At 40.0% G+C, this 26875-nt stretch overlaps 1 protein-coding gene across 1 annotated transcript in view; it reads left to right on the top strand.

The window, feature by feature from the left end:
- LOC149200137 (sec-independent protein translocase protein TATC, chloroplastic-like) overlaps positions 1 to 26875 on the top strand; it is a 132499-nt gene that overhangs the window by 23239 nt on the left and 82385 nt on the right. Inside the window, exon 2 of the mRNA XM_089402605.1 lies at positions 23763 to 24073. Coding sequence (XP_089258731.1) covers positions 23763 to 24073 — 311 coding nt within the window. The remainder of the gene's footprint in view (positions 1 to 23762; positions 24074 to 26875) is intronic.

The following is a 26875-nucleotide window of genomic DNA, read 5'->3' as shown; positions in this document are numbered from 1 at the left end:
TAAAATCAAAGGTATGTCTTAGACTATAAGTTTTGTTTCTCCTCATGATAAAGGTACATTCATTCATTCTAATAAATCTACTTTACTAACAAGGTTTATGTCTAGGATTATTGAATCATAGAGATTCTTGTTTGGGAGATTAAATCATTTGATTGAATCTACCCTCATTAATCATTATGTTTGTGGAACCTTAATATGTTCCCTGTAAAACCCTAACCTAAGGGTATGCCAATGTTAATGTGATAAAAACCCTAGTCTACTTAGAGTTACTGATGAAATCTAGAAAATACCATTCTTTTGATGTTTGGGGTTTTGATGGTAATGTCATGATTGGAGTCTTGGTAAACCCTAGTCCTTTAGGGTTGGATGGTAATGCGTTGCTAGACCTTGAGGTTTTGGTAAATTAGGGTTTGTAAGTAAAACCCTTATGTATCGAGAGTAAGTTCCTAGGAATGAAACCCTAGGTGTATGTTTGTCTAATCAAAACCATAGCCTAATCAAGATCATTATATGTCTGACTTTAAATGTATTGATATTTGTGTCTTGAGCTTACTTAATGGATATTGATATGCTAGTGCATGATTTATGAAATCCTAGATATGCATTTGTGGTAACCTGTTTGTTCTAGGGTCTGTAACTAAGCCCTAGTAGAAGTTTGATATTCTAGGATATGATGAGATGATAAAATCTAGGGTTTACAACAAACCCTAGTAAAAGTTGGTCATTTAGTTGAAACCTTAGACTGTGACTTCATTGTTTTTGTTTGTTGTCATCTAAGGTGTAATGTGTCATGTATGGAATCTAGGGTTTGCATTAAAATCCTAGTAGAAGTCTAACATATAAAGTTGTTAGATGCATTATAGAACTATACTTGTTTGAATTGCTTCTAGGGTTTGCAATATATTATAGTAGAGTATGCCATATCTCTGAAAGAAATATTGAGACCCTAGATATAATGAGATTGATATCTTGATTGAGTTACTTTAAATGTTGTGATCTAGGGTTTATGACAAGACCCAAACAAGAAATTGAAGTATAAAAGTATGTGTCTCTTGTTTGTGAACCTAACTAAGTTTAGGTTTTTGTTGTCTAATGCTTCCATTAGTGTATGATTCTGATATAGTTAACTTCATGCTTCTATATGTATTTGGTTGTACTTGCTATCTAAGTTGTGCAGGTACATAATCTTCAAGATGCTAAAGATATTCGTAAGTAAAGCATGATGAGGGAAGTTATATGAATGATAATGATCAAGAAGGATGGAAGCCATGAAAACTCTCTGATATAAGTTGATCTCCCTAAGTTAAGAGGGAGCCTAGATAAAGAAAAGAGTATATCTCCCACATTGAGAGAGAGGGCATATTATAGTCATGATGGATACCTTGAAGAAGAAATTGGAGAAGGCATATTGAGGTGTTGTTGAAAGAAGGAAAGCAGGATTTGGTTGCAGCGTGTGAAGTAGAAAAGGAAGCTGAATGATTAAGGAAACATTTGTCAAGATTTGTTTGGGAAGCCTCGAAGTGCTACTGTGATGAATTGTGAGGCAACATCAAGAAGTCAGAAGACCCCGAAGGTTTGGTTTACTCACGAGTATTTGGAAGGTTGTTACTAATTGGGGTTGTGACTGTTCAGGTTAAATCTCTCAAAGTTTTTGAAAAGCATGCTTGAAGTTAGAGGGATTTGATATGTTGAGGCATTGAGTGTGTATAATGCCTGGGAGGACATCTGGCCGACATATGTATTGCTGTCTGGATCCCGAAGAGAGAGGGTTGCGTTGGTCTTGGAGCTTTGACCTTGGATACACACCTAGATCCCTTGGTTGATGGTTAGCAATTAAGCCTGGTGGTACCTGGACTGGCTGAAAGCTTTAGTCCATCTTAGTCACACCCAGATAGATTGCCCTGGTCAGGAATCTAGTCTGTGGCACCATAAGTGCCTAAACTCTTCATGTGTTTTGAGATCTTCCATGTACTTGTATATGTAAGTATGAATACCTCCCTAGTTAAGAGGGAGTGTTGAAGAATGTAACTAGGTTTGGTCTTCATAAATTGTATTTGAGTCACAATGAAATGTATTTATCAAAAGAACGAAAAGAATTATAATTATTATTATTATGACTTATTAAAGCATGGGTTTCATGCTTAGGTCATAGTGTTTTAGGTCAAAGTCCCCATTGAGGACTTCTAGGATTTATCCTGAGTCATTAGAGTCATTGTCCATTTAAAGAGACCCTTCTTGGGTCTTTAAATTATGTAAAAAGAATTAATATTGAGTTAAATAGGTTATTTGTCCCCTCCACACCAAGGCGACCTCAGTTTGGGTAATTCGACCTCACCAGAAGCCTATATATACAAGCAATTCGAATTCATTTGGTGCATACTCTCTCACACAAACAAGTTTGATATCCTAGAGGAAGAGCTGGAAAACTGCGAAGCTGGAAAAGGAGGCTAAAAGGAGTGCAAAGTTGGAAAAGAAGGAAGAAAAGATCAAGATCGAAATTTTGGGCTATATCTCTCTCTGATGTCGATTCCTCAAGGAGATCGAAGTCTCCCTTGTTAAGTCGAAGTTGCTGCTGCCAGTTGCTAGGTCGAAATTGCTGCTGCTGCTGCTGCCAGTTGCTAGGTCGAAATTACTGCTACAAGTTTTTGTTGAAGGGTTATCATTTGCAAGAAGGAAGAAAGGGCTGACTTGGTGTGGAGGAAGTTTGTGTTGTTGATTTTTGTAGCATCGGATGTGTTCTAGCCACAAAACTTTGTGGAGAGGCTAGAATACATGTATTCTCCAAAACCCAGAAATCGTTTCTAGAAATTCCACCTAGAGACGACTTAATTAAAATAATTAATCTTTTTTTTTAATGGTGCCTAAGTCTAAACTTAGGAAAACTGATTAATTAAAGGGTATTAATTAAGTCATGGTGAGAATCTTCTAGAAGAAGACATGGATCGATTTCTAGTTAATCTTAGCCATCGATTATGTTTTAATCTTGGTCGTTGAAGCCTCAATGAGAGATTATAAGAAGAAATTCGATGGGGGTTGGAGAACACACTTGAGCAGTTTGATTTTGTTGGGAAATCGATTTCCAGAGTAACAGCTGTGTGTTGTCGGAAGTGATTCAGTAAGATCGAAGCAGTGAGAGAGGGGCATGGATAGTAAGGTTGAAGGGAGATTTTCCAGTACGGTGAGTGCATAGCAGAGAGACAGTGAGTTCACCGAGAGGCAGCGTAGTGCTTCAGAGGGGAAGCCATATTTTGCTGGGGAGAAGCAGTGATTTAGTGCCAGAAGCCGGAGTGGGAGCTCGGAGGCCAGGAGAGTCCATTTCCCAGACAACAGTTGATCAGTTAGCGAGAGAGATGCTGGTCCGAATTGTGTGATGCAAAACTGCGTAGGTTGACGCAGGGACTGCGCAGAGGCGGCAGAGAGCAACTTATCTTGAGCCAAGGTCAGTGTCGGATCACCTGTGGGAGTGAGATTTTTCTCACTAGATCTCATGTCATTTATTTCTTTGTATGGAAAGCTAGATTTGAGCTTCCATAGATTTGTACTCAGTTTTACTACTGCATAATAATAAAACCCTCAGCTGCTGCATTGGTTTTCCCAAGTTCGGTTTTTTCGGGGACATTGGTCCAAAAAAAGGGTGTATTATTGTGTGTGTGCATCTATTCTTCCAGTGTTTTTATTTCCTCTACGGTATATATTTTGTGAAGGCTGTAGTGTATATGTTTTGATATTTTTCGTAGAAAACTGCAAATAATTTGTTTAGTTAATTTAACAGATAGAAGAAATATTATCAGTTGCTCTAGTAGGATTCGGGGTTTCCGAATTATCGCTTGGTATCAAAGCACAGATCGTAAGCCAGAGAGCTCAGTAGCAGAAGGAAGGAGGAATTTTGAATCTTTGCGGAGGCAACAGTTCGAAATTCTCAGAGGTAGCGCAGTGCCTTGGGCCAGGAGGGTCAGTTTCTGAGGAAAATTTATTTCTCTGAGAGAGTCAAAAGAGAATAGATTTTCTAGATTAGAGGTTACCAGAGGCAAAGGAAGACGCAATATTTTTCCTTGCATAGCAGATCTTCAGTTGGGACGAAGTTATTTTGTAGCAGTTTGCTAGTGCAAAATAACATCAAGAGGAAGGAAGAGCACACACTGAGGGAATTCTTTTCTCAGGGGAATTCTAGCCCAGAAGTTTGAATTTTCCTAGTAGAGCAACAGTAGTTGTGAGCAGATTTGCCCACTTCACCAACGAGTGCGAAAAGCCAGTCAGCAACTGCGTACAGGAAAAGAGGAGGATGTGGCCCTCACATCAAAGGTGTTGAATTTTCTAAGTCTATCTGTTAGAAAATTAATCTGTGTTTTATTGGTTTATTTCTTCTACTTGTAAATTTTGTACAAGTTATTGAAAACATTTAAATACCGAAATAAACACAATACAATCACAACATCTACAGATCATCAACTGAAAGAAAACAAGCACACAAGTGACACCGTTATTTTTGGACAAATGTCCCCGGAAAAACCCAATGCGGGAAAACCGGTGCAGCTATTTTGAGGGTTTATTATTATGTAGTATTTCCTTGAGTACAATTGGGTGCCTAACCGGCTCACCTGACAGAGAAAAATACACGACAACAATACCTCTATATTCAGAAACAGGTATTCAGAAACCCTGTCCCAAGAAACCCTCTCTAGCGACTCTGAAGCTCAGCGCTGGCCCTTCTGGCCTCTGTGTCAGCCTTCTGCTGACCTGCTTCAGCCCCAGGACCCTCTGTGTCAGCCCTTTGGGGTACTGTGCAACCTCTGGGACCCTCTGCATCACTCCAACAGCCTTTGCATGGATGATGCGTTGTCTCTGCTAGGCTCTGCGTGGCCTGAACTGATTGCTGCTCTTGCTCTCTCTGCTTCTGCGCTGGTCTCTCAGTACTGTCTCTACCTCTCTGTCCAGTACTCAATGCTGCTCACTGTTGATCACTGATTCACTTTTGCTTAGCAACCCCGCTCTAGCAAAATGAATGACTGTTCACTCTGGTGTGTTCTCCAACTGACCCTCAAGCCTCCTCTTATACTTTTCCCGTTGGTCCTTCAACGACCGAGATTAAATCTCTAATCAACGATTAAGATTAGATTTGGCTTGATCCATGACTTTTGGAACTTTCTAACCTAGTTTTATATTAATACCCATTAATATTTTATTTTTCCTAAGTTTAGACTTAGGAACTCCATTAAAAATATTAATTATCTTAATATCTTTCAAACCGGGTACAATAAGTCCAAATAATTTCCGGGTCTTAGAGATCTCATGTGCTTTAACCTCTCCACCAATTTTCATGGCTAGAGCACATCCGATGTTACCCCAAATCAACAAAAGGGGCAGCAGGAGGGAGTACATTTCCAAGGTGAAATACTATAGATGTGGTGAGCTTGGCCACTACAACACTCAATATTCTCTCAGAAAGAAGGACAAGGAGGATTAGCAGGATCAGCAGGCTGCTTCTGCAGATATTGACAGGCTGTCCTCTAGATTGGAGGAAAAGTTTGCCATGTTCACTGATATACCTCCAGGAGTGAGGTGGGGTGATTTGGTTTTGTAGCCCCAGAGAGCTACAAGATGGACATGATTCTTGAGGAGGTCCACCTCCTTGCTACGGGAGCCCATAGCATGCAGTAGCAGGATGGATTAGTGGCAGTTGGTGCAGTCAGGTGCCAGAGTGACAGATGCAGTGGCTAGCAGCAGTTAGATGTTGGGCAGCGCAGAGTCTAGTAGCAGTCAGGACTTAGGTGACAGATGCATCACACTGACCACAATGGTTTAGTATTTTGGATGCTTTTCCGTTGCAGTTGTTGCAGTTGCAGCAACAACAGGTGGAGAGGGAGTTGCAGTGCAGATGCAGTGTTGGCAACAGTTCAGCAGGGCTAGTAATAGCACAAATGCAACATTTATCAGAGTTGTGTAGTAGTTGGTGGGCACCAATAGCCAGACATCAACAACGTAACAAGAGGTGGTGCAAAGGCAGGGTGTTGCTTCAGTGGGTTGCAACGCCAGAACACATTCCTCGCTAAGAGGGAGTGTTGATTTTTGTAGCATCAAATGTGTTCTAGTGACGAAACTTTGTGGAGAGGCTAAAATACATGTATTCTCCAAAACCCAAAAATCGTTTATGGAAATTCCACCTAGAGACAACTTAATTAATATAATTAATATTTTTTTAATGGTGCCTAAGTCTAAACTTAGGAAAATTGATTAATTAAAGGGTATTAATTAAGTCATGGTGAGAATCTTCTAGAAGAAGACATGGATCGATTTCTAGTTAATCTTAGCCATCGATTATGTTTTAATCTTGGCTGTTGAAGCCTCAACGAGGGATTATAAGAGGAAATTCGATGTGGGTTGGAGAACACACTTGAGTAGTTCGATTTTGCTGGGAAATCGATTTCCACAGCAGCAGCTGTGTGTTGCCGGAGGTGATTCAGTAAGATCGAAGCAGCGAGGGGCAGGGATAGTAACGCCGGAGGGATATTTTCAAGTCCGGTGAGTGCATAACAGAGAGACAGTGAGTTCCACAGAGAGGCAGTGTAGTGCTTTAGAGGGTAAGTTGTATTTTGCTGGGGAGAAGCAGTGATTCAGTGCCGGAAGCTGGGGTGGGAGCCCGAAGGCTATGAGAGTCCATTTCCCGGACATCAGCTGATCAGTTAGCGAGAGAGACGCTAGTCTGAGTTGTGTGATGCAAAACTGCGTAGGATGACGCAGGGATGCAAAGGCAGTGAAGAGCAGCTCATCTTGAGCAAAGGTCAGTTTCGGATCACTGGTGGGAGTGAGATTTTTCTCACTGGATCTCCTGTCAGTTATTTCTCTGTATGGAAAGTTAGATTTGAGCTTCCATAGATTTGTACTCAGATTTACTACTGCATAATAATAAAACCCCAGCGGTTGCACTAGTTTTCCCAAGTTGGGTTTTTCTGGGGACATTGGTCCAAAAATAATGATGTATTATTGTGTGTGTGCATCTATTCTTCCAGTGTTTTTATTTTTTCTGCAATATTTATTTTGTGAAGGCTGCAATGTATATGTTTCGATATTTGCCGTAGAAAACTGTAAATAATTTGTTTAATTAATTTAACAAATAATTTGTTCAGTTACTGCAAAGTAGGATTCGGGGTTTTTGAATTTTCACATGTGTCTAGGTTAAGAGTCTTGGATTATCTCTGGAAGTTATTAAGGAAGAGTTGTTGACTGGGTTTTCCCTTAGATAGGGGTTTTGCCCTGGCTGTCCTTCTATATCTAGTGTCATGATCTTTATGCTATTGTTTTGGTAATTGCTTAATGAACTAAAAGATAAAAGAAGAACATAAAGATAAGAAAGTCACAAGTAATTATCTATTTAAAGAAAATATTTCTGCCTTTCTGTTTTTCTAACACTATATATAGGGTGAGCCGTTCACCTTCCCTTGACATGTGTGTAGGGTGAGTGGTTCACCTTCCCTTGACATGTGTGTAGGGTGAGTGGTTCACCTTCTCCAATGGCATATGAGCAAGATGAGTGGTTCACCTTCTCTTGCTGATGCCCCAACATAGGTCCTACCCATGTAGTTCGAGACTCATAGGAAGTACCTCTCATCTGGTCAATGAGTTGGGAAAAGTGGATAGGGACCATAACCCTACCGATGGACGCATCGTGTACTGCCGTACTCCCTATGTCTAGGATGCATGGTGTTCAACTACTTGATCTGGATCAAGTCTGATTGAGGTTCTACCTCTTGACTGACTTTTGTCAGTGGAGAGTGGTAAGGTCTTGTGACTCACTCTTGATCGATTCTTCATCATTATTCATATTAATGTTCAGCAGAGTAGAGATGAGATACAAAGAAGGTTCATGATGTCATGATGGCATGATGATCGATGATGATGGATGGATTGTCAGATGGAATTCTCCCTAGTTGAGAGGGAGTGTTAAAATTGGCAACTAGGGCCAAATTCCACCTTGGGATAGCTCTCTTCATGGAAATGATGATTGCATTAGATTCCTCTTTTTGAGAGGACCAAGATTGATATAAAGATCATCTCATTTGGACAAGTAGAAGTATGATTTTGAATTTATGCCCACTCATATACAATGTGTTCAGGTCGGCCACATCATCATGTAGGCTCATGAAGCCCAATAGACCTGACCCTTCACCCTCATTGACTTGTATAAATACAAGTGTCCTCCCACCTCATTTGGCATCTTCATCTCTCACACGTCCTTGAGCCATGTCCCATTTGGACATTTGTAATAAAAGAATTTTGAATTTTATGCTGAGTCAATAAGTCCACAAATGTCAAGTTGAATCTCCTTGGAACAAGTCAGCCTGGGCCTCCATTTGACCCTCTTGGACAACTATATATAAGAGGCAATTTGACTCATTTGAGAGATCATTCAATCACACAACAAGAAGTACATCTGAACCATACGAAGGAGAATAAGGAGAAGTCAAAGGAGAGAGAGTCTTTTGTTGACCGAAATTTTTGATTTGGACAAAATTCTATATAGGTCAAACTTTTTTGTGCTATTGTAGGCCCGAAATTTCAAGGGCTGAAATTTTAGGATCGAAATTTCAGGAGTTGACCAAATTTGGGACAGTTTGACCATTGTTGGCTTTGATCTTGGAGGTGACTTAAAGGAGGGTTTGACTTGGCATTTTGCTAGCAGTTTTGTCTTGGTCTTGGATCTTGGATATCTCATCTTGATTTGATTCTATAAGAGAAGGATTGTTGGGTTTTCCCCCTTGTGGGGTTTTGCCCTGGCTTGGAGCCTAATTTTGTGTCTTGTCTCTTTCTTTTCTTGGAAGATTGAACATTTTGTATAATTGCTTGATGAAGAAGACATAACAAATAATAAAGAAGAAATCTAAATATTCACAAGTAATTATCAAGTAGAGAAATCAAGCCTAATTCCACTACACTTGGTTTCTCAACATGGTATTAGAGCTATGGTGAAAAAGTTATAATGCGACACCAAGAAGATTTAAGGTTGAAGTATAGAGAGATAAAGAAGAGATCTGTATACCTTCACTCAAGCAAGAATATAAGTCTAAAAGTTTGAACCTCTGTGACAACTCTTTATTGCATCCAAATCTATTGTGGCAACATTTCTCTAAAGCTTACTGTAATAACATCTTCTTATGACATCTGAACTTATTCCAAAGGCATCCAAGATTTTTTTGATTAGTGATACAAATGATGAATTTCTCTGTGAAAGAATCTGAGTTCTATGACTTCTAATACGTGGCACTATCTTTTGTGATTGTATGCGAGATCCCGAGACATGTTAATTTGAGTTATATTTGAGGACCTGAGGGACATTACTTTGTGACATATGCATAAGACAAAAGTATGAAAAATCAAGGCTCATAACCTCTGTAACAGATCCAAGGAGACATTCAAACTACTAAAGCAAGTTTTATCTCTTTGGAGTTATGTAGAAAAACATCCATTTGTGGAAGGAAACTATCACATCTCTCAATTAGAAGTCATCAACCCACATACCTCTGATTTGTAATAGAAGATAAGACTACACTTGAACACTGCAGGCAAGGCTACTCGCTCAAGGAACTTGAGAGGCTAATTAGAAGTAAAAGTCTGGACTAAAGTACAAAGTATGATACAACAAAGTCTGAGGATCAAGCTATCTATGGCATATCTCTTGGAAAGGTTGAGGTTCATTTATACATTTGTGCAATAAGAGCCAAATTTCTGTAGAACCTAGAAGGGACCGGAAAAATCAATGAATCTTCTCTGAAAATAAAGGTTGAGATTTTGTGGTAAAAGACTGAGTTACGAAAGTCTACACTTGATCATAAGAATTGTATCTTTTGGTGTAATAACTTCTTGTAGAAAGCACTGTGATAAGAAGTATAATTGAAGGTTGATGTGTGGATCTCTAGAAGATCATATGAAGACATAGTCATAAGACCTCTTATGGAAAAGTTAACAAGGAAATCTCTGTGGCTCTCATTTTGGTTCAAAAGCTAAAGATCTGTGTTACCTATGTTGAAGAAAGATATGTATATCAACTGAAGAAAAGGTCAAACAATCTTTGTTGCATAAGGACCGAATTCCTATAAAGATGGACATGTAAGGTTGAAAGAGGTACGTATAAATTCTTCTAACTTGTAAGTTCTTTTCAAGGTTCTCTTAACTACTGAAGCTATCAGAAAAGGGTAGATTTTATAGGTTTGTAATCTTAGAAGTCTATGTCAAGTGTATTGCTTGAAATGACAAATCTTCTAGGCTATGAAGGATAGGCTAACTATCTTGTGCTTATCTAGATATTGTTAATCTGTATAGATATGTTGTAAGAGATCATTTGCCCTTGTTAGTTTTTGTAGCATCGAATGTGTTTTAACCACAAAATTTTGTGGAGAGGCTACAATACATGAGATCCCTAAAACCCATAAATCGTTTCTAGAAATTTCTCCTAGAAATAACTTAATCAGATTATTGGTCAGTTTTTAAATATTTCATAAGTCTAAACTTAGGGAATATGACTAATTAATCAGAATTAATTAAGTTATGGTGTGAATGTTCTAGAAACTCACACCGATCGACTTCAAGTTAATCCTAACCATCGATTAAGATCTAATCTTGGTCGTTGAAGTCTCAACAGAGGATTATAAGAAGTCGTCGATGGGGCTTGGAGAAGACACTTTTGCAGTTTGATTTCTTGGTAGATCAATTTCCAGAGTAGCAGCAGTCAGTTGCCGGAGAGAGAGCTAGTGAGATCGAAGTAGTGAGAGAGGGGCAGAGATAGTGAAGCCGGAGGAAGGATTCCAGATCCGGTAAATGCATTTGCAGAGAGGCAGAGAAGCCACAATGAGGTTGACGCAGAGCAATGCAGTAGCCTTTAGAGGCAAAGTCAAATTGTTGGGGAGTAGCAGAATTTCAGTGCCAGAATCTGGGTAAAGGTTCTAGAGGCCAGGAGAGACGTTTCTCCAGACATCAGCTGGTCAGACGACTTGAAGAGAAGTTGTTCCAAGCTGAAAGCAACAACAACTGCGCTAGGGTGACGTAGTGACTGCGTAGAGGCAGTTTGGACGACTCAATTTGAGCTGAGATTAGTGCCGGGATTTTCCTGTGGAGTGAGGAATTTCTCCTCACTAGATTTTCTTGCAAATATTTCTTTGTAGGATTGCCAGTTTCAGCATCCAGTTGTATTTAGATTATTTCACTGCTGCATAATAATAAAACCCTCAGTTGCTGCACCAATTTTCTTGAGTTGGGTTTTTTCGAGGACATTCATCCCAAAATAACTGCCATTTTATGTGTGTGTTAGTATTTCTTCTAGTGTTTATTTCTTTCACAGTTTATTTGTGTAGGTTGCATTGTGAGTTGTTCAGTGTTTGCTGTAGGAAACAATAAATAAATTGTTAAATTTAATTAACAATTAGGAGAATAATTTCCAATTTCTGCAATAGGATTCGGGTTTGTTGAATTTTCACATGGTATCAGAGGATAGATGAGTTGCCAGAGTGCTTAATAGTGAAGAAGGAGTTTCACTGTTCTTTGAGGGGCAATAGTTCAAAACCCCAAAGGTAGCACAGTCACCTTGGCGAAGAGGTCATTTTCTTAAGGAGAAATCGATTTTTCTGAGAGAGGGACAAAAAAATTCGATTTCTCAAGATCAAGGGTTTGCAGAGGCAGAGGGAGAATCCAGTATTTTTCACAAAGCAGATCTCTCGCTGGATGCAACAGTTTTGTAGCAGTTGCTAGAGCAGAACTAGCCTCGGGAGGAAGAAGAGCACACACTGAATTCTAGTCTCAAGAAGTTCGAATTCCCTTGCAGTAGCAGCAACAGCCGAGTAGCAACAACGACCGAGTAACAACGGCGGCTGAGTAGCAACAACGACCGAGTAACAACAACAACTGAGTAGCAACAATAGCCGAGTAACAACAGTTGAGTAGAAAGGGAAGAGGAGATTTTCGACATCATCTGAGATGGCCATTGCTAGAATATGAGATCAGGACATGTTGGGTGGTGCTTTCAACTATGTCATCTGGAAGGCAAGGATGTCCTTCCTTCTGGATGAATATGGCCTAAAGCCATATATTGATGCAGTGGTAGCTAACCCCACAGATGCAGATCAACTGAAGGAATACTAAAAGGAGATGGTGAGGGTGAAGAGATTGATCCTAGATGGTGTTTGGGACTTCGAGATCATGTTGTATCACACGTAGCGGCCAAGGGAACAACCAAGGAAATGTGGGATGCACTTTCCACGCTATACCAAGGTGCTTCCAAGCAGCGGGAGATGTACTTGGAGGAGAAGCTGAGATGCATCAGGATGTAGAAAGGGGAAAGCATAGACCCCTTCCTCGCTAGGATGCAAGATATCCAGGATTAGTTGTTAGCTGTTGGGACAGCACCTCAACCCACAGAGCTAGTATGATTGGCACTCAACAGTGTCTCAGAGGAGTGGCAGGTATTTTTCCAAAGTATCTTGGGCAGAGAAACCTTACCAAGTTGGGACAGGATGTGGGCCGATTTGCAACAGGAGAAGTTGAGACGAGCTCTATTGAAGAGCTCCATCAGTGGCAACAACAATGAGTCAAAGTAGGTGAAGGAGGAGGAGAATGTGGCCCTCGCATCAAAGGGTCCTAGTTAGGGACAAGGGGAGCAACGAAAGAAGAAGAAGGACCTGTCGAAGGTCAAGTGCTTCAGATGTGGTGAGCTTGGCCACTACAACACCCAGTGTCCTCTTAGGAAGAAGGACAACGAGGAGAAGATAGACCAATAGGAAACATCAAGAGAGATCGATAGGCTTTCCTCTAGGCTGGAGGAGGACTTCGCCCTGTTTGCTGACATACCCCCAGGGGTCAAGTGACGTGACTTGGTTTTGTAGCCTAAGAGTGCTACAGATGGGCAAGATCCTTGAGGAGGTCCACCTCTTGGATCAATACCTTGCTACAGGAGCCCACAATATTCAGTAGCAAGATGGATTAGTGACAGTAGATGCAGTCAGATGCCACAGTGACAGATGCAGTCTAGTTGCAGTCAGATGCTGGGGGACGCAGTGTAGAGTTGGCAGTGGTGCAAGTGGCACAGTGCATATTCAGCAGCAGCGCAGATGCCTTAGTGACGACGCAAATACTAGTAGCAGTCAGAGACTCGGGCGACATATGTATCATACTGATCACAGTTGATTCAATATTTAGGATGCTTTTCAGTTGCAGATGTTGTAGTTGCAACAGTAGAAGATGGAGAGAGAGTTGCAGTGTAGATGCAATGTTGGCGGTAGTTTAGCAGAGTCAGCAACAACACAGATGCAACACATATCAGAGTTGTGCAAGTACTTAGTGGGTAGTAGCAGCCTGACATCAACAACGTTGTAGGAGATGATGCAGAGACAAGGTGTTGCTACAGGGGGCAACAGCACTAGAACGCATTCCTTGCTAAGAGTGAGTGTTAGTTTTTGTAGCATCGGATGTGTTCTAGACACTGAATTTTGTAGAGAGGCTAGAATACATGAGATCTCCAAAACCTAGAAATCATTTCTAGAAATTCCTCTTAGAAATGACTTAATTAGATTATTGGTCAGTTTTTAAATATTTCCTTAGTCTAAACTTAGGGAATATGACTAATTAATCAGAATTAATTAAGTTATGGTGTGAATGTTCTAGAAACTCACACGGATCGACTTAATCCTAGCCATTGATTAAGGTCTAATCTTGGCCGTTGAAGTCTCAATAGAGGATTATAAGAAGTCGACGGGGCTTGGAGAAGACACTTGAGCAATTCCATTTCTTGGTAGATCGATTTCCAGAGTCGCAGTAGTCAGTTGTTGGAGAGAGAGCTAGTGAGATCGAAGTAGTGAGAGAGGGGCAGAGACGATGAAGCCGAAGGAAGGATTCCAGATTCGGTAAGTGCATTTGCAGAGAGGTAGAGAAGCCACAGTGCGGCTGATGCAGAGCAGCGCAGTAGCCTCTAGAGGCAAAGTCGAATCTTGGGGAGTCTCAGAATTTCAATGCCAGAGCTGGGCAGAGGTTCTAGAGGCCAGGAGAGACGTTTTCCCAGACAACAGCTGGTCAGACTGTTTGAGGAGAAGTTGTTCCAAGCTGAGAGTAACAACAATTGCGCTAGGGTGACGCAGTGATTGTGTAGAGGCAGTTTGGACAACTCAATTTGAGCTGAGGTCAATGCCAGGATTTGCCTGTGGAGTGAGGAATTTTCCTCACTAGATTTTCTTGCTAGTATTTCTTTGTAGGATTTCCAGTTTCGACATCCAGTTGTTCTCAGATTATTTCACTGTTGCATAATAATAAAACCCTTAGTTGCTGCACCGGTTTTCTCGAGTTGGGTTTTTCCGAGTACATTGGTCCAAAAATAATTGTCATTTTATGTGTGTGTGCTAGTATTTCTTCTAGTGTTTATTTCTTTCGTAGTTTATTTGTGTAGGTTGCATTGTGAGTTGTTCAGTATTTGTTGTAGGAAACAATAAATAAATTGTTAAATTTAATTAACAATTAGGAGAATAATTTCTAGTTGCTGCAATAGGATTTGGCTTTCCCGAAATTTCACATCCCTCTCTTGAAGACAATAACATAATAGTTATGATAGTACTCGGATCTTGTTCTTGCATATGAAAAACTAGATTTTTGTGATCAAGGTTAGAAAACCAGTGATCAAAACATCAATGAATTCTATCTCTTAAAGAATTGTCAAAAGCATTTCTAGGGTTTATGGCTAGCATATTGATATACATGTATATCTGCCAATTTGAAAGATGGCAGGTCTTGAAAACTTTGGCTATTAAAGCATCTAGGGTTTGTAAACCCTAGCAAAGGTCTAAATTAGAAAACCCTAGGAACAAGAACCCTAACTAATTCTTTCCGCCGTAAATAAGAAAAATCTAGCTCTTTAAGACGATAGAAATAACATCATGATGTTGTGAGGACATGGTTGGTGAAAAAGGTCCAAGTTTAAGAGGGAGTTGACCTTCCACATAAAGATAAGTACTCTACATCTCCTCTCTTTAATTACTACTGTTGCTATTTTGTCTGTGCACTTTGCTTTTTGTTCTTTCATAGTTGTCTAATAAAGTTTGCAGGTCAAATAAAGAACTATCTAAGTTTTATTAGTAGATAGAAGAATTGGAAGATTGTAGCAAAGCATGAAGATTTATCTTAACTTTAACAGATGTATGCATCAAAGAAGTCGGTTAGATGGCAGCATGAAAGCAACACTTAATAAACGGGAAGAAGTTCACTTACCTTAGTTGGAAGGAGGGAGCTGCAAGATGGATACATCATTTGGATCCCTGATTTATTCAAGGGCACATCAATTGAGTTGGCAGTATTGATGCTGATAGAGATACTACTGATGATTGGGAGCTAATATGATTTCTTGGAAGAATGTGAAGCAAAATTCTATTGCAATGCAAAGGAAGAAGATGTGAAGGCTTGTACAATCAACTGTGAAGAAGTTTGGCTCCATAAGGTGTTTGATGAACTACTTGATGACATGTTGGATTTGATTATGATATTGATCAAAGTTGCATGAAGATCGTCAGAGAACCAGGAAGGTTGAAGTGCTTTATGATTCAAGAGTATGATGCAGATAAGAGCTGAGAAGCTACAATAGATCTTCATGGAAGAAGAAGTAGCTGATGTAAGGGAAGTATGAGTACTTCCGTGACAAGCTTGGGCTTGTGGATATCTCCTCCCTGGTTGAGAGGGAGTGAAGATCTCCTCCTTGGTTAAGAGGGAGTGAGGGTGGACATCGTGTTCTCCTTGTCACGTACTATGGCCAGGACTAACAACCGTAAGCCTAGTGCATGAACGCTGGTAGGGAGAATGGTGGATTGGATAAGCATCAAGGATCAACATTCTTGAAAATCTGTATTGTGACCAAGTACATTGATCTAAGATAAGAATAGTCTTGAGGACCGACATTTCCTTGTGTCAAGTATTGTGACAATGGATTAGGAAATGGTCCTGTGAGGACATACCTTGGTGAACACCCAGGTGGGGTATGTGCCTTGGAGAGGCGATGGTGTCCAAATTTATGCCTCCCAACATTGTGCTCTGATCTAGTGGAGAGATAGAGCTTACTTGTCAAGGCCTTGGTAGTTTGACAATGCTGGTTATGATGATGTAATCATCATTGATGGTTATCAATCCGGATCCTTATATGAATATTTCAACTTGAGAACATCCTGTTGAGTCATTATGAATACCTCCCTAGTTAAGAGGGTGTGTTGAAATTGTAACTAGTGTCGGTCTTCATAATGTAATGTAATTTTATCATTGACATAATTATTATATTTATTTTTAGTCAAAGCATGTTCTTCATCCTTGTAAAGTAAAAAAGAGTCAAAAATAATTTATTATGAGTCAAAGAAAAATGCACTTGAGTCATGTCCCATTTGGACATTTGTAAGAAAAGAATTTGGAATTCCATGCCGAGTCAACAAGTCCACAAAATGTCAAGTCAACTCTCCTTGGAACAAGTTGGCTTGGGCCTCCAAGAGCCACCTATTCAACCCTTCTAGACAACTATATATAAGTGGTAGTTTGACTCATTTGAGAGATCATCCATTCACACAACAAGAAGCACATCTGAATCATACGAAGTAGAACAAGGAGCATAAGTCATAGGAGAGCGAAATTCTTTTGTTGATCGAAATTTTTGATGTGGACAAAATTTTGTATAGGCCGAATTTTTTTGTGCTATTGCAGGTGCGAAATTTCAGGACCGAAATTTCAAGAGTTGACCTGATTTTGATAGTTTGACCATCATTGACTTTGATCTTGGAGCTGACTTGAAGGAGGGTTTGACTTGGCATTTTGGTGGTAGTTTTGTCTTGGTCTTGGGTCTTGGGTCTTGGATATCTCATTTTGATCTAATTATATAAGAGAAGGATTGTTGGGTTTTCCTCCTTGTGGGGTTTTCCCCTGGCTTGGAGCCTAATTTTTGTGTCTCGTCTCTTTATTTTCCTGGAATATTGAACATTTTGTATAATTGCTTGATGAAGAAGACATAACAAATAATAAAGAAGAAATCTAAATATTCACAAGTAACTATCAAGCAGAGAAATCAAGCCTAATTCCACTACACTTGGTTTCTCAACACCTAACATGGATAAAAGGGTGATCTAGATAATTGATTGATCTTGACTGTAAACTTGTTCTCTCACCTTACTGGGTGGTTAGTCTTTAGCCCTGGTCCAGTGGGACCTCCTCTAAGGCCTTACGTTTATAGGAGGGGCACTACTTGGGAAAATTGGGTTGAAACTTGAAGTAGCGTGCCCATAACTATTCCACACATACCACTTTTCACCTTTCCCTTGATATGACATCCATCCTTTAGGTTAATTGTCATTGGTTCATTGGGATTTGGCACTCATATATCCTCATCCTTGAGATAGGGCCAAAAATCTTTGCCTTGGAGGTTGATGCAACTACAATAAAGATAAAAGCATAACGTGGCCACAAGAAAAAAGAAAAAGAAAAAGAAAAGTTAAAATGCAAAGATGGACAAGACATAATTAGCTTGTGGGCAAAAGCCTAGCATGAGCTCTACTCCCCTCATTAGCCATCACCCGGTTCTTGAGCTCTACTCCCCTCTATTGCCATTAATTGTCACTAACACCTATGAATTGAAGGGCTGACCTTGGAAATGTCACCTCCCCTTATGGGCTAGAAGTAGGACTGATTACCTAGCCACTCCTACCAAGGTAGGGAACACTTTTATGGGACTTGGTCTATTAGATATTTGAAGGTGATCCTAGTTTGAAGTCTTATTATGCTCCTAACAGTTAAGTATGGTCCACTATGTTGCATATATGGTCATTGTCCCTAATGAGTGATTTCTTTCACTTGAGTTTGAGATGGCTTTTCAAAGTGGTTCTATACTGAGCAACAGAGACCTTGAGGGCACACTCATTCCATGCCTACTCCACAGGCTTCCTAGGTTTTATTACACTTCTAGAGAGCATCGATGGCCTTGTAGATGCAACATTGTTCCATAATAGAGTGTTGGGCACGTTGATGATCCTAATAGTTGATTGACACCTCAAAGTACTTCTAGATGCTGAAATGCTGAGCTCACTTTGCTTAGCATTGGAGATTCTTGATGATGTACCCAATGGAGCTAGCATACCCCTAGGCTGGCTTTGATACTGTTTGATGGGCATGCCTTGATTCAAAGTCTAGATGATGATGATCATCCCTAGGATGATTAGGAAGGGCTTGTACTACCTCATGGAGCCCCAACATTGGAGAGAGATTACACCACGTTGTCTTGATGGCATCCATGGAGTTGACGTAGGGCACCTAAAGTTGGCTTTTCAACACATGGAGATGTTTTGAGGCTTGATTTGAGGACTCTTCCTCAATTCATGGATGATTATGATGGTTGGAGATGCATCTAGCCCTCATCTTACACTTTTGGAGCCTTATTAGCCCTAAAAGGGCATGACGTCATGCTTGGAGAGGGTTTCGGTTCACATGTGTGGGAAATTAGTGGCTTATTTTGTTTTATTGAGCTATTGGGTTGGCTTGTAACCCATTTACTTCATGTTTACTCAAAATCAACTTGTTATAGGGATTTTAGGTGAATTAATGGATGTGATAGACCTCATATAAATGGAGGATCACTCCATTCTTATTTCTCATCATCACTTGTGGATTTCAGCCTCCTTTAGAGAGCTTGACTTAGCCTTGTTGTAACTCGCTACTTGTGGAGATGTGATATTTTTGGAGCTATTGCTGTTGGAGAATACTTTTTCTTGGAGATTGAAAGAAGGCTATTTCTTGCAAAAATGTAAGTTGAATTGCAGATTTTTAATGGTTTTTTATGTAATGAACATATGCTAGTGTTTTTCTCTTGTTCTTTGTCTAAGTGCATATTTTTATTGGAAAGTCTTGCTTGATCGTTGCATGTGGATTTTATTTCCTTGAATGCTATAGAGGACCTCCTAGAGAGCTTTCCTCTACTTAATTTCTCCCTTCATAAAAAGATAGCTAGGGCTTATTAAGTGATAATTGGATTTATCAAGTGAAAACTATGGTTTTCCTTGTTACTCCAAGCATAAATTTAAATTCTTGTAAATTTAGCCCTAAAGAGTCCATCACCCAAGTAGGGAAAGGCATTGAGAATCATTGTGGTGGTCAAAAATCATAAAAAACTTAACTCTTTCCTTCCTCTTTATTTTTCTAAGCTCTTAAAGGCAAGCTGCTAGGGCTAGTGCATAGGACCGATTTCAATTAGGGCTCATTTTAGACTGATGTTTAGGCTTCTCTAACTTGAATCCACCTTGATTGATTATTTGCACTCAAAATCTAGCATTTTTCATGATTGGATTTTCCTCAATAGGGTTGACGTTATCTTCCCCAAGTAACTTTTGCCCTATAAAAAGCATAACTTTGGTTAATGTTTCAACTTGGGGCTTAAATTGAAGGCTTGTCCTCTCATTTTTTTGATTACATCATTTGCAAACCTTTTCGTTGTTCTTGTATGCTTAGGCTCTCCTTTGTTGATCTACATCTTGAAATCCTAGGTGTCAATAGCCTCTCTAAGACCTTTTATATGGTATGTTTCTCCTACACATAGAGAATTGTTTCCTTGTCCATTAAAGAAGTACCTTGCTTAGCCTTTGATTTATATCACCCTAAGCCATTTAACTTAGAATATCCTTTAGGGGAAAACTCGGAAGCTGTCATGTGGTGAAATTTCATTGAAGAACAGGAGGATGATTGTTGAGGTGACAGTGGCAATCCCCCTCATTGTTGCATCTAGGTCTGGCCCTTGCCTTGTGAGGCCTCTCACAAGGCCGGCTAGATTTTGAGGCAACAAGCCCTCTAAGCAATTTTGTCCATTTTTTCCATTTAGAAAGTACCACGATATATGACAAATTATATAATTATTAATGATCCATTTCGGATCACCTATTTGTGAAAATTTCTGAATAGAAATCCAACTGTAGTGACTGATATTATTTCTTCTACTTATTAATTAAGAAATAAGTTATTCGCAGTGTTTCGACAACAAATATCGAAATAAATTCTACTGCAGCCCTCAATTAAAACACTGCAGAAAGTAAATGCAAGGAAAAATACTAGCACAAGTGCAATCACAATGACAATTATTTTTGGACATTTGTCCCTAGAAAAACCCAATGTGGGAAAACTGGTGCAGTAAATGAGGGTTTTTTGATTGATCTTCAACAAAATCTCATGTACAAGATACAACCAGCAGAATAGAAGAGGAATTTTGTGAGAAATTTTACAGACAATTTTCTCACGCTTCACAGTGAAATTCTGACTCTGGAGAGGACCTGCTGCCCTCACTGCATCTCACCGCGTCACCTTCTGTGTAGTGACTGCGCAGTCCTAGCGTCACTGCCTCTGCGTTGTCCCTCCTCTGCTCTGCTTCTTCTCTCTGCTTCCTGCACTCCCGACTATTGCTGATGCCCTCTCTCTCTAACCTGCAACTCTCCCTCTGATTCAATTTTCTCTTGTTGAACTTTAGAGAGTGAGAAAATCGATCTGCTTGGGAAACTGACTATCTGCTTGGTCTGTTTTCCAAATGTCTATCGAAGTCCTTATAATCTTCTAGTTGAGTAATCAATGACCCAGATTAGATTCTAATCAATGGCCTAGATCATATCGACTCGATCTTTGTCTTCTTCTAGAAGATTCACACCTAGTTTCATTAATACCCTTTAATTATTTTAATTTCCTAATTTTAGACTTAGGCACCCATTAAAAATAATTAATTATTTTAATAAAACTATCTCCGGGTGGAATTTCCCAAAACGATTTCTGGATATTCTGGAATACATGTGTCCTAGCCTCCCTGCAAATTTTCTGGCTTAGAGCACATCCGATGCTACCGTAAATCAACACTATTTTGATAGATAATGTAGTACCACTCTCCTAGTAGTTGTAGAATATGGTAGGGATATATCTTCCTACCCTCCATTGGATGAGCAGGTCAGTGACAATTGTTTCCCCTATATGAGACAATTGGTGGCTCCATTCAACATTCATATGCAAGGTGTCTCTTCCAATACCTCTTAAGATGGATAATTCAATAGTACCACTGTCCTAATAGATGAGGAACATGGCAGGGATATGTCTTCTTGCCTCCTTCCATTGGATAAGTCGGTCAATGACAATAGGGATATATCTTCCTACCCTCCTCCATTGGATGAACTGGGCATTGGCAATTGTTTCTAATAAATGAGACAATTGGTGGCTACATTCAACATTCCTATACAAGATGTCTCTTCCAACTTTAGATAGATAGTTCAATCGTACGACTCTCATAGTAGATGAGCAATATGGTAGGGATGTCTTCCTGACTTTCTCTGTTGGATGAGTAGGTTAGTGACTATTTTTCCCAGCAGTTGAGTAGGTCTATGGCTACATTCTTCATTTCTACACATGTTCTTTCTTCTAGTACTTCTTCATTAGATGGGTAGTTCACTAGTACCACTCTCCCAGTAGGTGCATAGTATGGCAGGGATATATTTTCTTGCTGTCCTCCATTGGATGAGCATGTTAGTGACTATTTTTGCCAATTGATGAGTAGTTTGGTGGAACATTCTTTCAGCTGATTGGGTCCACTTTTCTATTAAGTTGGATTGTCACAAACCTACATTGCTCTCTTCCATCTATTGCTGAGTTTGCATTGACTTGGTTATGCCCACTCACATTTGTCTTGTACCCATGCCTCCTTTCAATGCTTTTTTATTAGATAGATAGGTCGATTATCTTGTGTCTCAAGATATGAAATTCAGTGATGGCATTTCCTCAGGAGTTGAGTGGTTCTATGATGATGGTTGGGTCTACATATGGTCATGCATGCTTGTATTTTGAGTTGGATCATCCATACTCACTTTCCTTTGTATTTCAGCTACGACTTTATCTTTGTTGAGTTGGGTATGCAAACTCCTATACTTCATCATCCTTTTTCATGTTCCCATTCTAACATTAATTTTGTTGGGGGGGAGGGGGGCTGTGTAGGGGGGATTGGTGTCAGAATGATGGTATTCTTCACATATGGTCATTTATGGCTAAGTACCCTCTTGATTTTTTTATATATATTTGACTAGGTCAGCCTAGTCACCCTCTTGGGGGTGTGCCCTTGTTTTTTGGGCCCATAAATCCCTCTTGAAGGGACACCTCACTTGAGTTGTGTATGAATATGCAACTCAATATTATGAACCATGAACTCAATGGACCGGGAACCGGTCGGAACTAGACCGGAACTGGTTAAATACCGGAAAAAAACTGGTTTAACAAAAACACATAAAATATTCATATTTTAAAGAAAAACATATATATTCATGTGCATCCATATGAATCCAAACCATTTATACACAAATATGCAAAAGTTCTCATTTACATAGCATGTAAGGGTGCACATAACCAAAATAGCATCGAGTGCAATCCATCTCTGAACCGAAAATACATCAACAAATAGGCTCTAGATGGCCTCTAGCATCCAAAAAAAATCATGCTACAACAAATGCCTACATATCATCAAAATCATTGCCTATATTGGGGTCTTTGTCATTGATATAACCATTTAAGCATTAAAATAAGATAGAAAAAATGTAGCATGTCATGTCAAGATTTTGTTTGAATGATGGGTACATTTTTAGTAGAGTCGTGATAGAATAGTTCGACAACCAATGCTAGTAACATCAAAGTACATAGAGGGTTTGGTGCTCTTTATTAAATACTAGTCCCATACCCTCGTACATGACAAAATCCAGTGGAAACGTTGCAACCCCCCAATCCTGAAAGCTTGAAAAACTGTTAAGTCTGCTGGATTTTGAGTGAAATATAAAATTCTACTTTCTATATGAAATCCAATGAGGTTGGAACCACTCTCAAACATCTTGAGTCATTTCATGGTAATGTTAAAAATACAAGTAAAATGATGAAAATGAAAGATAAAGGAGAATGTCACTTTTACCATGAATTCCATAGCAATACTAGGGCCATAGGCTTGATTATTAGGCTGAAGGCCATAAGCTTGAATATTAGGCTAGCCTAGGGGAGAATTAGAAGTTAGCCAACCAACTGAAAGATTCAAAAAATAAAAAAAAGGCAATTTTTTTTATGCTGGAACTGGTTCTGAACCGGCCGGTTCGGAAGCCCGGTTCAGACCGGTTTTGGGCCAAAAACGGCCGGACCGGCCGGTTCCACCTGTTCCGGTCCGGTTCTGGTAACACTTGTTCTCTTCTATCTATGATGTGTTTATGGCTCCTGCTGATTTAGGATTTGGTGGTGGTTCCATTTGATTCTTCTCTCTCTTGTGATCTCGACAAGGCCGCTTTTTCTGCCTTGCATCTCACAGTGAAAGTGTTCTTACCCTAAGATGATAGCCTGTGTCTTTTTCCTCACTCATGGCTGCCCCAGCAGTTTTAGCAAAAATGTCAAGGCATTTGTTAACATTTTTTTCTAAAGCTGCTGATCCTGTTCGCTTCTGTATATGCTCCAAAACCCTCATAGCAATCGACTTAAAAATTTTACTGTCTACAAAATATTTGACAGGTGCTTGCTGCTTTTAAGTTCCATGTAAATCAAACCTTGAATAATACTGTTCATTTATAGTGGAAAAAGTACAAGCCCGGAAGTTATACCATAAAAAAGACAGAAAAAGCACTGTCCTAAACCTGTTTTATGTGTTCCCACAAATATGTGTTAGAGGAGTGCCTTCACATTTATTTGCTATGTCATCTAATTTGTCTCCTACTTTAAATATTTTTATCTGGAAATTGCAGGGAAGTTATCAGATGATCTGCAGGGACCATATCTTCAAAGTTCGGAAGAAGATTATCAGGAGAATCCAGTGTCTAAATGGCTATATCCTGGCAAAGAAGAGCTTCCTGATGATAAAGAAATGAGCATTTTTGATCATTTAGAAGAGCTGCGGGAGAGGATATTTGTGTCAGTGTTAGCTGTTGGAGTGGCTATCTTAGCATGCTTTGCATTTTCTAAAGATTTAATATTCTTTCTAGAAGCTCCTGTGAGTTCACAAGGTGTTCGCTTCCTGCAGCTGTCACCTGGAGAATTCTTTTTTACTACTATAAAGGTATTAGTTGGAGTACCTTGAAAGTAGCTTCTAATGTTATTAAATTTAGATTATCTGGACATCTTATATCTTGTTCTATGGTGCTCTTATGCCTTATTAACTAAGTATGCAATTTTAATTACAGTATCCAATGCTCTGCGGTGACTATTGTTGTTTTAGTTTGTGGTTAACATATATTGGAATATTCTTTTGTTTGCGAGGGGTTTATGAATACTCTTGTTCATTTTGATGACAAATCACTTGCTGTTACACAAATCTATGTTTAATGTATAATATGTGCTAGGTTGTTTGTTTGTGTCCTTTCTATTATCAAATTGTTGTGATCTCCACTCATTCGATGAAATAGGATAGCAGGAGTAATAGTAAGAAGAGAACCTATTTACCACGGGATATGTTATTCTGAGTATTTCTTGTGTTGAAAAAGGTCGTTATCAATGTCAAAGGCAGTCCAGATGGAAGGGTAAACTTCATAAACAGATGGCCCATTTAAAGACCTTTCCGGTGATAGTTGCACACCTCCCAACTCTTCACGGTTGGAGAGAAATGAAGTTTTGAATGCACACATATATAAACTATGTCCCTAGCTAAAGGCGGCCCCTCTCATAAGTATAACCGAATCCAAATTTTAAGGTGACAATAAGAGGATAAGTCAGCCCATAGACACCCCCTTGTTTAGTATAAATATGTCACTTGTGTGGCTCACTTGGATTATCAACTCGGAGATTGAGCAATAAATAAGGTTTGAGGTGACCACAAGATCCAAGCTGAGGAAGAAAGAGGGCTGAGCTAAAGGAGGATCGTTTTTTGGTTACTCTGGTATTTCTTGTGGGTATTCACCTATGGTATAATTCTGTGACAAGGCCAAGTTTTTGCTCTTGAATAGACCAAATTCTGGGCAGCCTTTACACTTGTTTTGGAGTAGGGCGTGTTGAATTTTCTATCTTTTAGAAAATTAATTTGTATTCTGCTGGTTTATTTTTTCTACTTATAAATTTTGAACAAGTTATTTAAAACATTTAAATACTGAAATAAACACAATACAGTCACAACATCTACAGATCATTAGCTTAAAGAAAACAAACACACAAGTGACACCGTTATTTTTGGACAAATGTTCCTGGAAAAACCCAATTCGGAAAAACCGGTGCATCTATTATGAGGGTTTATTATTATGCAATATTTCCTTGAGTACAACTGGGTGCCTCCCTGGCTCACCCGACGAAGAAAAATACACGACAACAATACCTCTATATTCGGAAATAGGTATTTAGAAAACCTGTCCCATGAAACCCTCTCCGGCGACTCTGAAGCTCAGCGCTGGCCCTTTTGGTCTCTGCGTCAACCTTCTGTTGACTTGTGTCAGCCCCAGGACCCTCTGCGTCAGCCCTCTGAGGAATTGCGCAGCTTGTGGGACCATCTGTGTCACTCCAACAACGGGTTGTCTTTGCTGGGCTTTGCGTGGCCTGAACTGGCTGTTGCTCTTGCTCTCTCTGCTTCTGCGCTGGTCTTTTAGTACAGTCTCTGCCTCTCTGTCCAGTACTCACTGCCCCTCGCTGCTGATCACTGATTCACTTTTGCTTAGCAACCTCGCTCTAGCAAAATGAATGACTGATCACTCTGGTGTGTCTTCCAACTGACCCTCAAGCCTCCTCTTATACCTCGTTGGTCCTTCAACTGTCGAGATTAAATCTCTAATCAACGGCTAAGATTAGATTTGGCTTGATCCATGACTTTTGGAACCTTTTAACCTAGTTTTATATTAATACCCATTAATATTTTATTTTTCCCAAGTTTAGACTTAGGAACTCCATTAAAAATATTAATTATTTTAATATCTCCAAACCGGGTACAATCTGTCCAAACCATTTCTGGGTCTTGGAGATGTCATGTGCTTTAGCCTCTCCACCAATTTTCATGGCTAGAGCATATCCGATGCTACCCCAAATCAACACTCCCTCTTAGCGAGGACTGTGCTCTAGTAATACTCCTCACTGAGCATCACCCTGATTATTCGGCACCGGTACCTGTGCTGATGCTGGGCCTCCCTGCCCAACATCCTTTGCACAGCTGCATCCTGTACTGTTGCCCATGGCTTTGCCACTGCCACTGCTGCATCCATACGGCAGCTCCCTTTGCATCCGTGCTGCTGCTGGTCCATCCTCCCAACACTGCATCTACATTTCATCCCCCTCTCATCATGTTGTATCGTGTTACTGCATACTGCTACTGCATTACAACTCAGTTAATGAGAAGTAAGTAACTGATCCACCCAACTACTGACATCCCTATCAGGTTAGAAACACTCTCGATGTTGAAGCTCCCTTTGCCGCTAACAAGTGCTCCCTCTACTGTCATCTGCGCTGTTGCAACAACTCCCTGCATCTCGCATCGTTGCACACCTCTTTGTGCCATCCTGCACTGGTGCAACACTCCCGTGCCCCTCGCACTGTTGCAACCTGCTAGCCTCGCATTGTCCGGGGACTTTTGCACTGTAGCACTCTCTGCCGCTTCATCCGCATTTGTCTCTACCGACATCTGCCAGTCTTGCTACTCCTCTTCAGGGCTCCCGTAGCAAGGTATAATCCAAGAGGTTGGGTACCTCAAGGATCCTGCCCCTTATCGCCTATAGTCCTCCTAACTACAACTCGATGTCTCCCCCCTTCTTCTCAAGTGGCACATGAGCACTCATGGCACAATCGTCATCCTCCTCGACTTCTTTCTCCGCCTTTGTTGGCGCTGCCTTCAAGTCAGAGGCCTTTCCCTTACTCTTCTTCCTCGGACACTGGTTCGCATAGTGACCCA

The sequence above is a fragment of the Pinus tabuliformis genome, chromosome 2_1 (genome assembly GCF_031772625.1).
Source record: "Pinus tabuliformis cultivar Carrire ecotype Pingquan chromosome 2_1, CPIR1, whole genome shotgun sequence".
Classification (NCBI taxonomy): domain Eukaryota; kingdom Viridiplantae; phylum Streptophyta; class Pinopsida; order Pinales; family Pinaceae; genus Pinus; species Pinus tabuliformis.
This window is presented reverse-complemented; position numbering and strand designations above follow the sequence as displayed.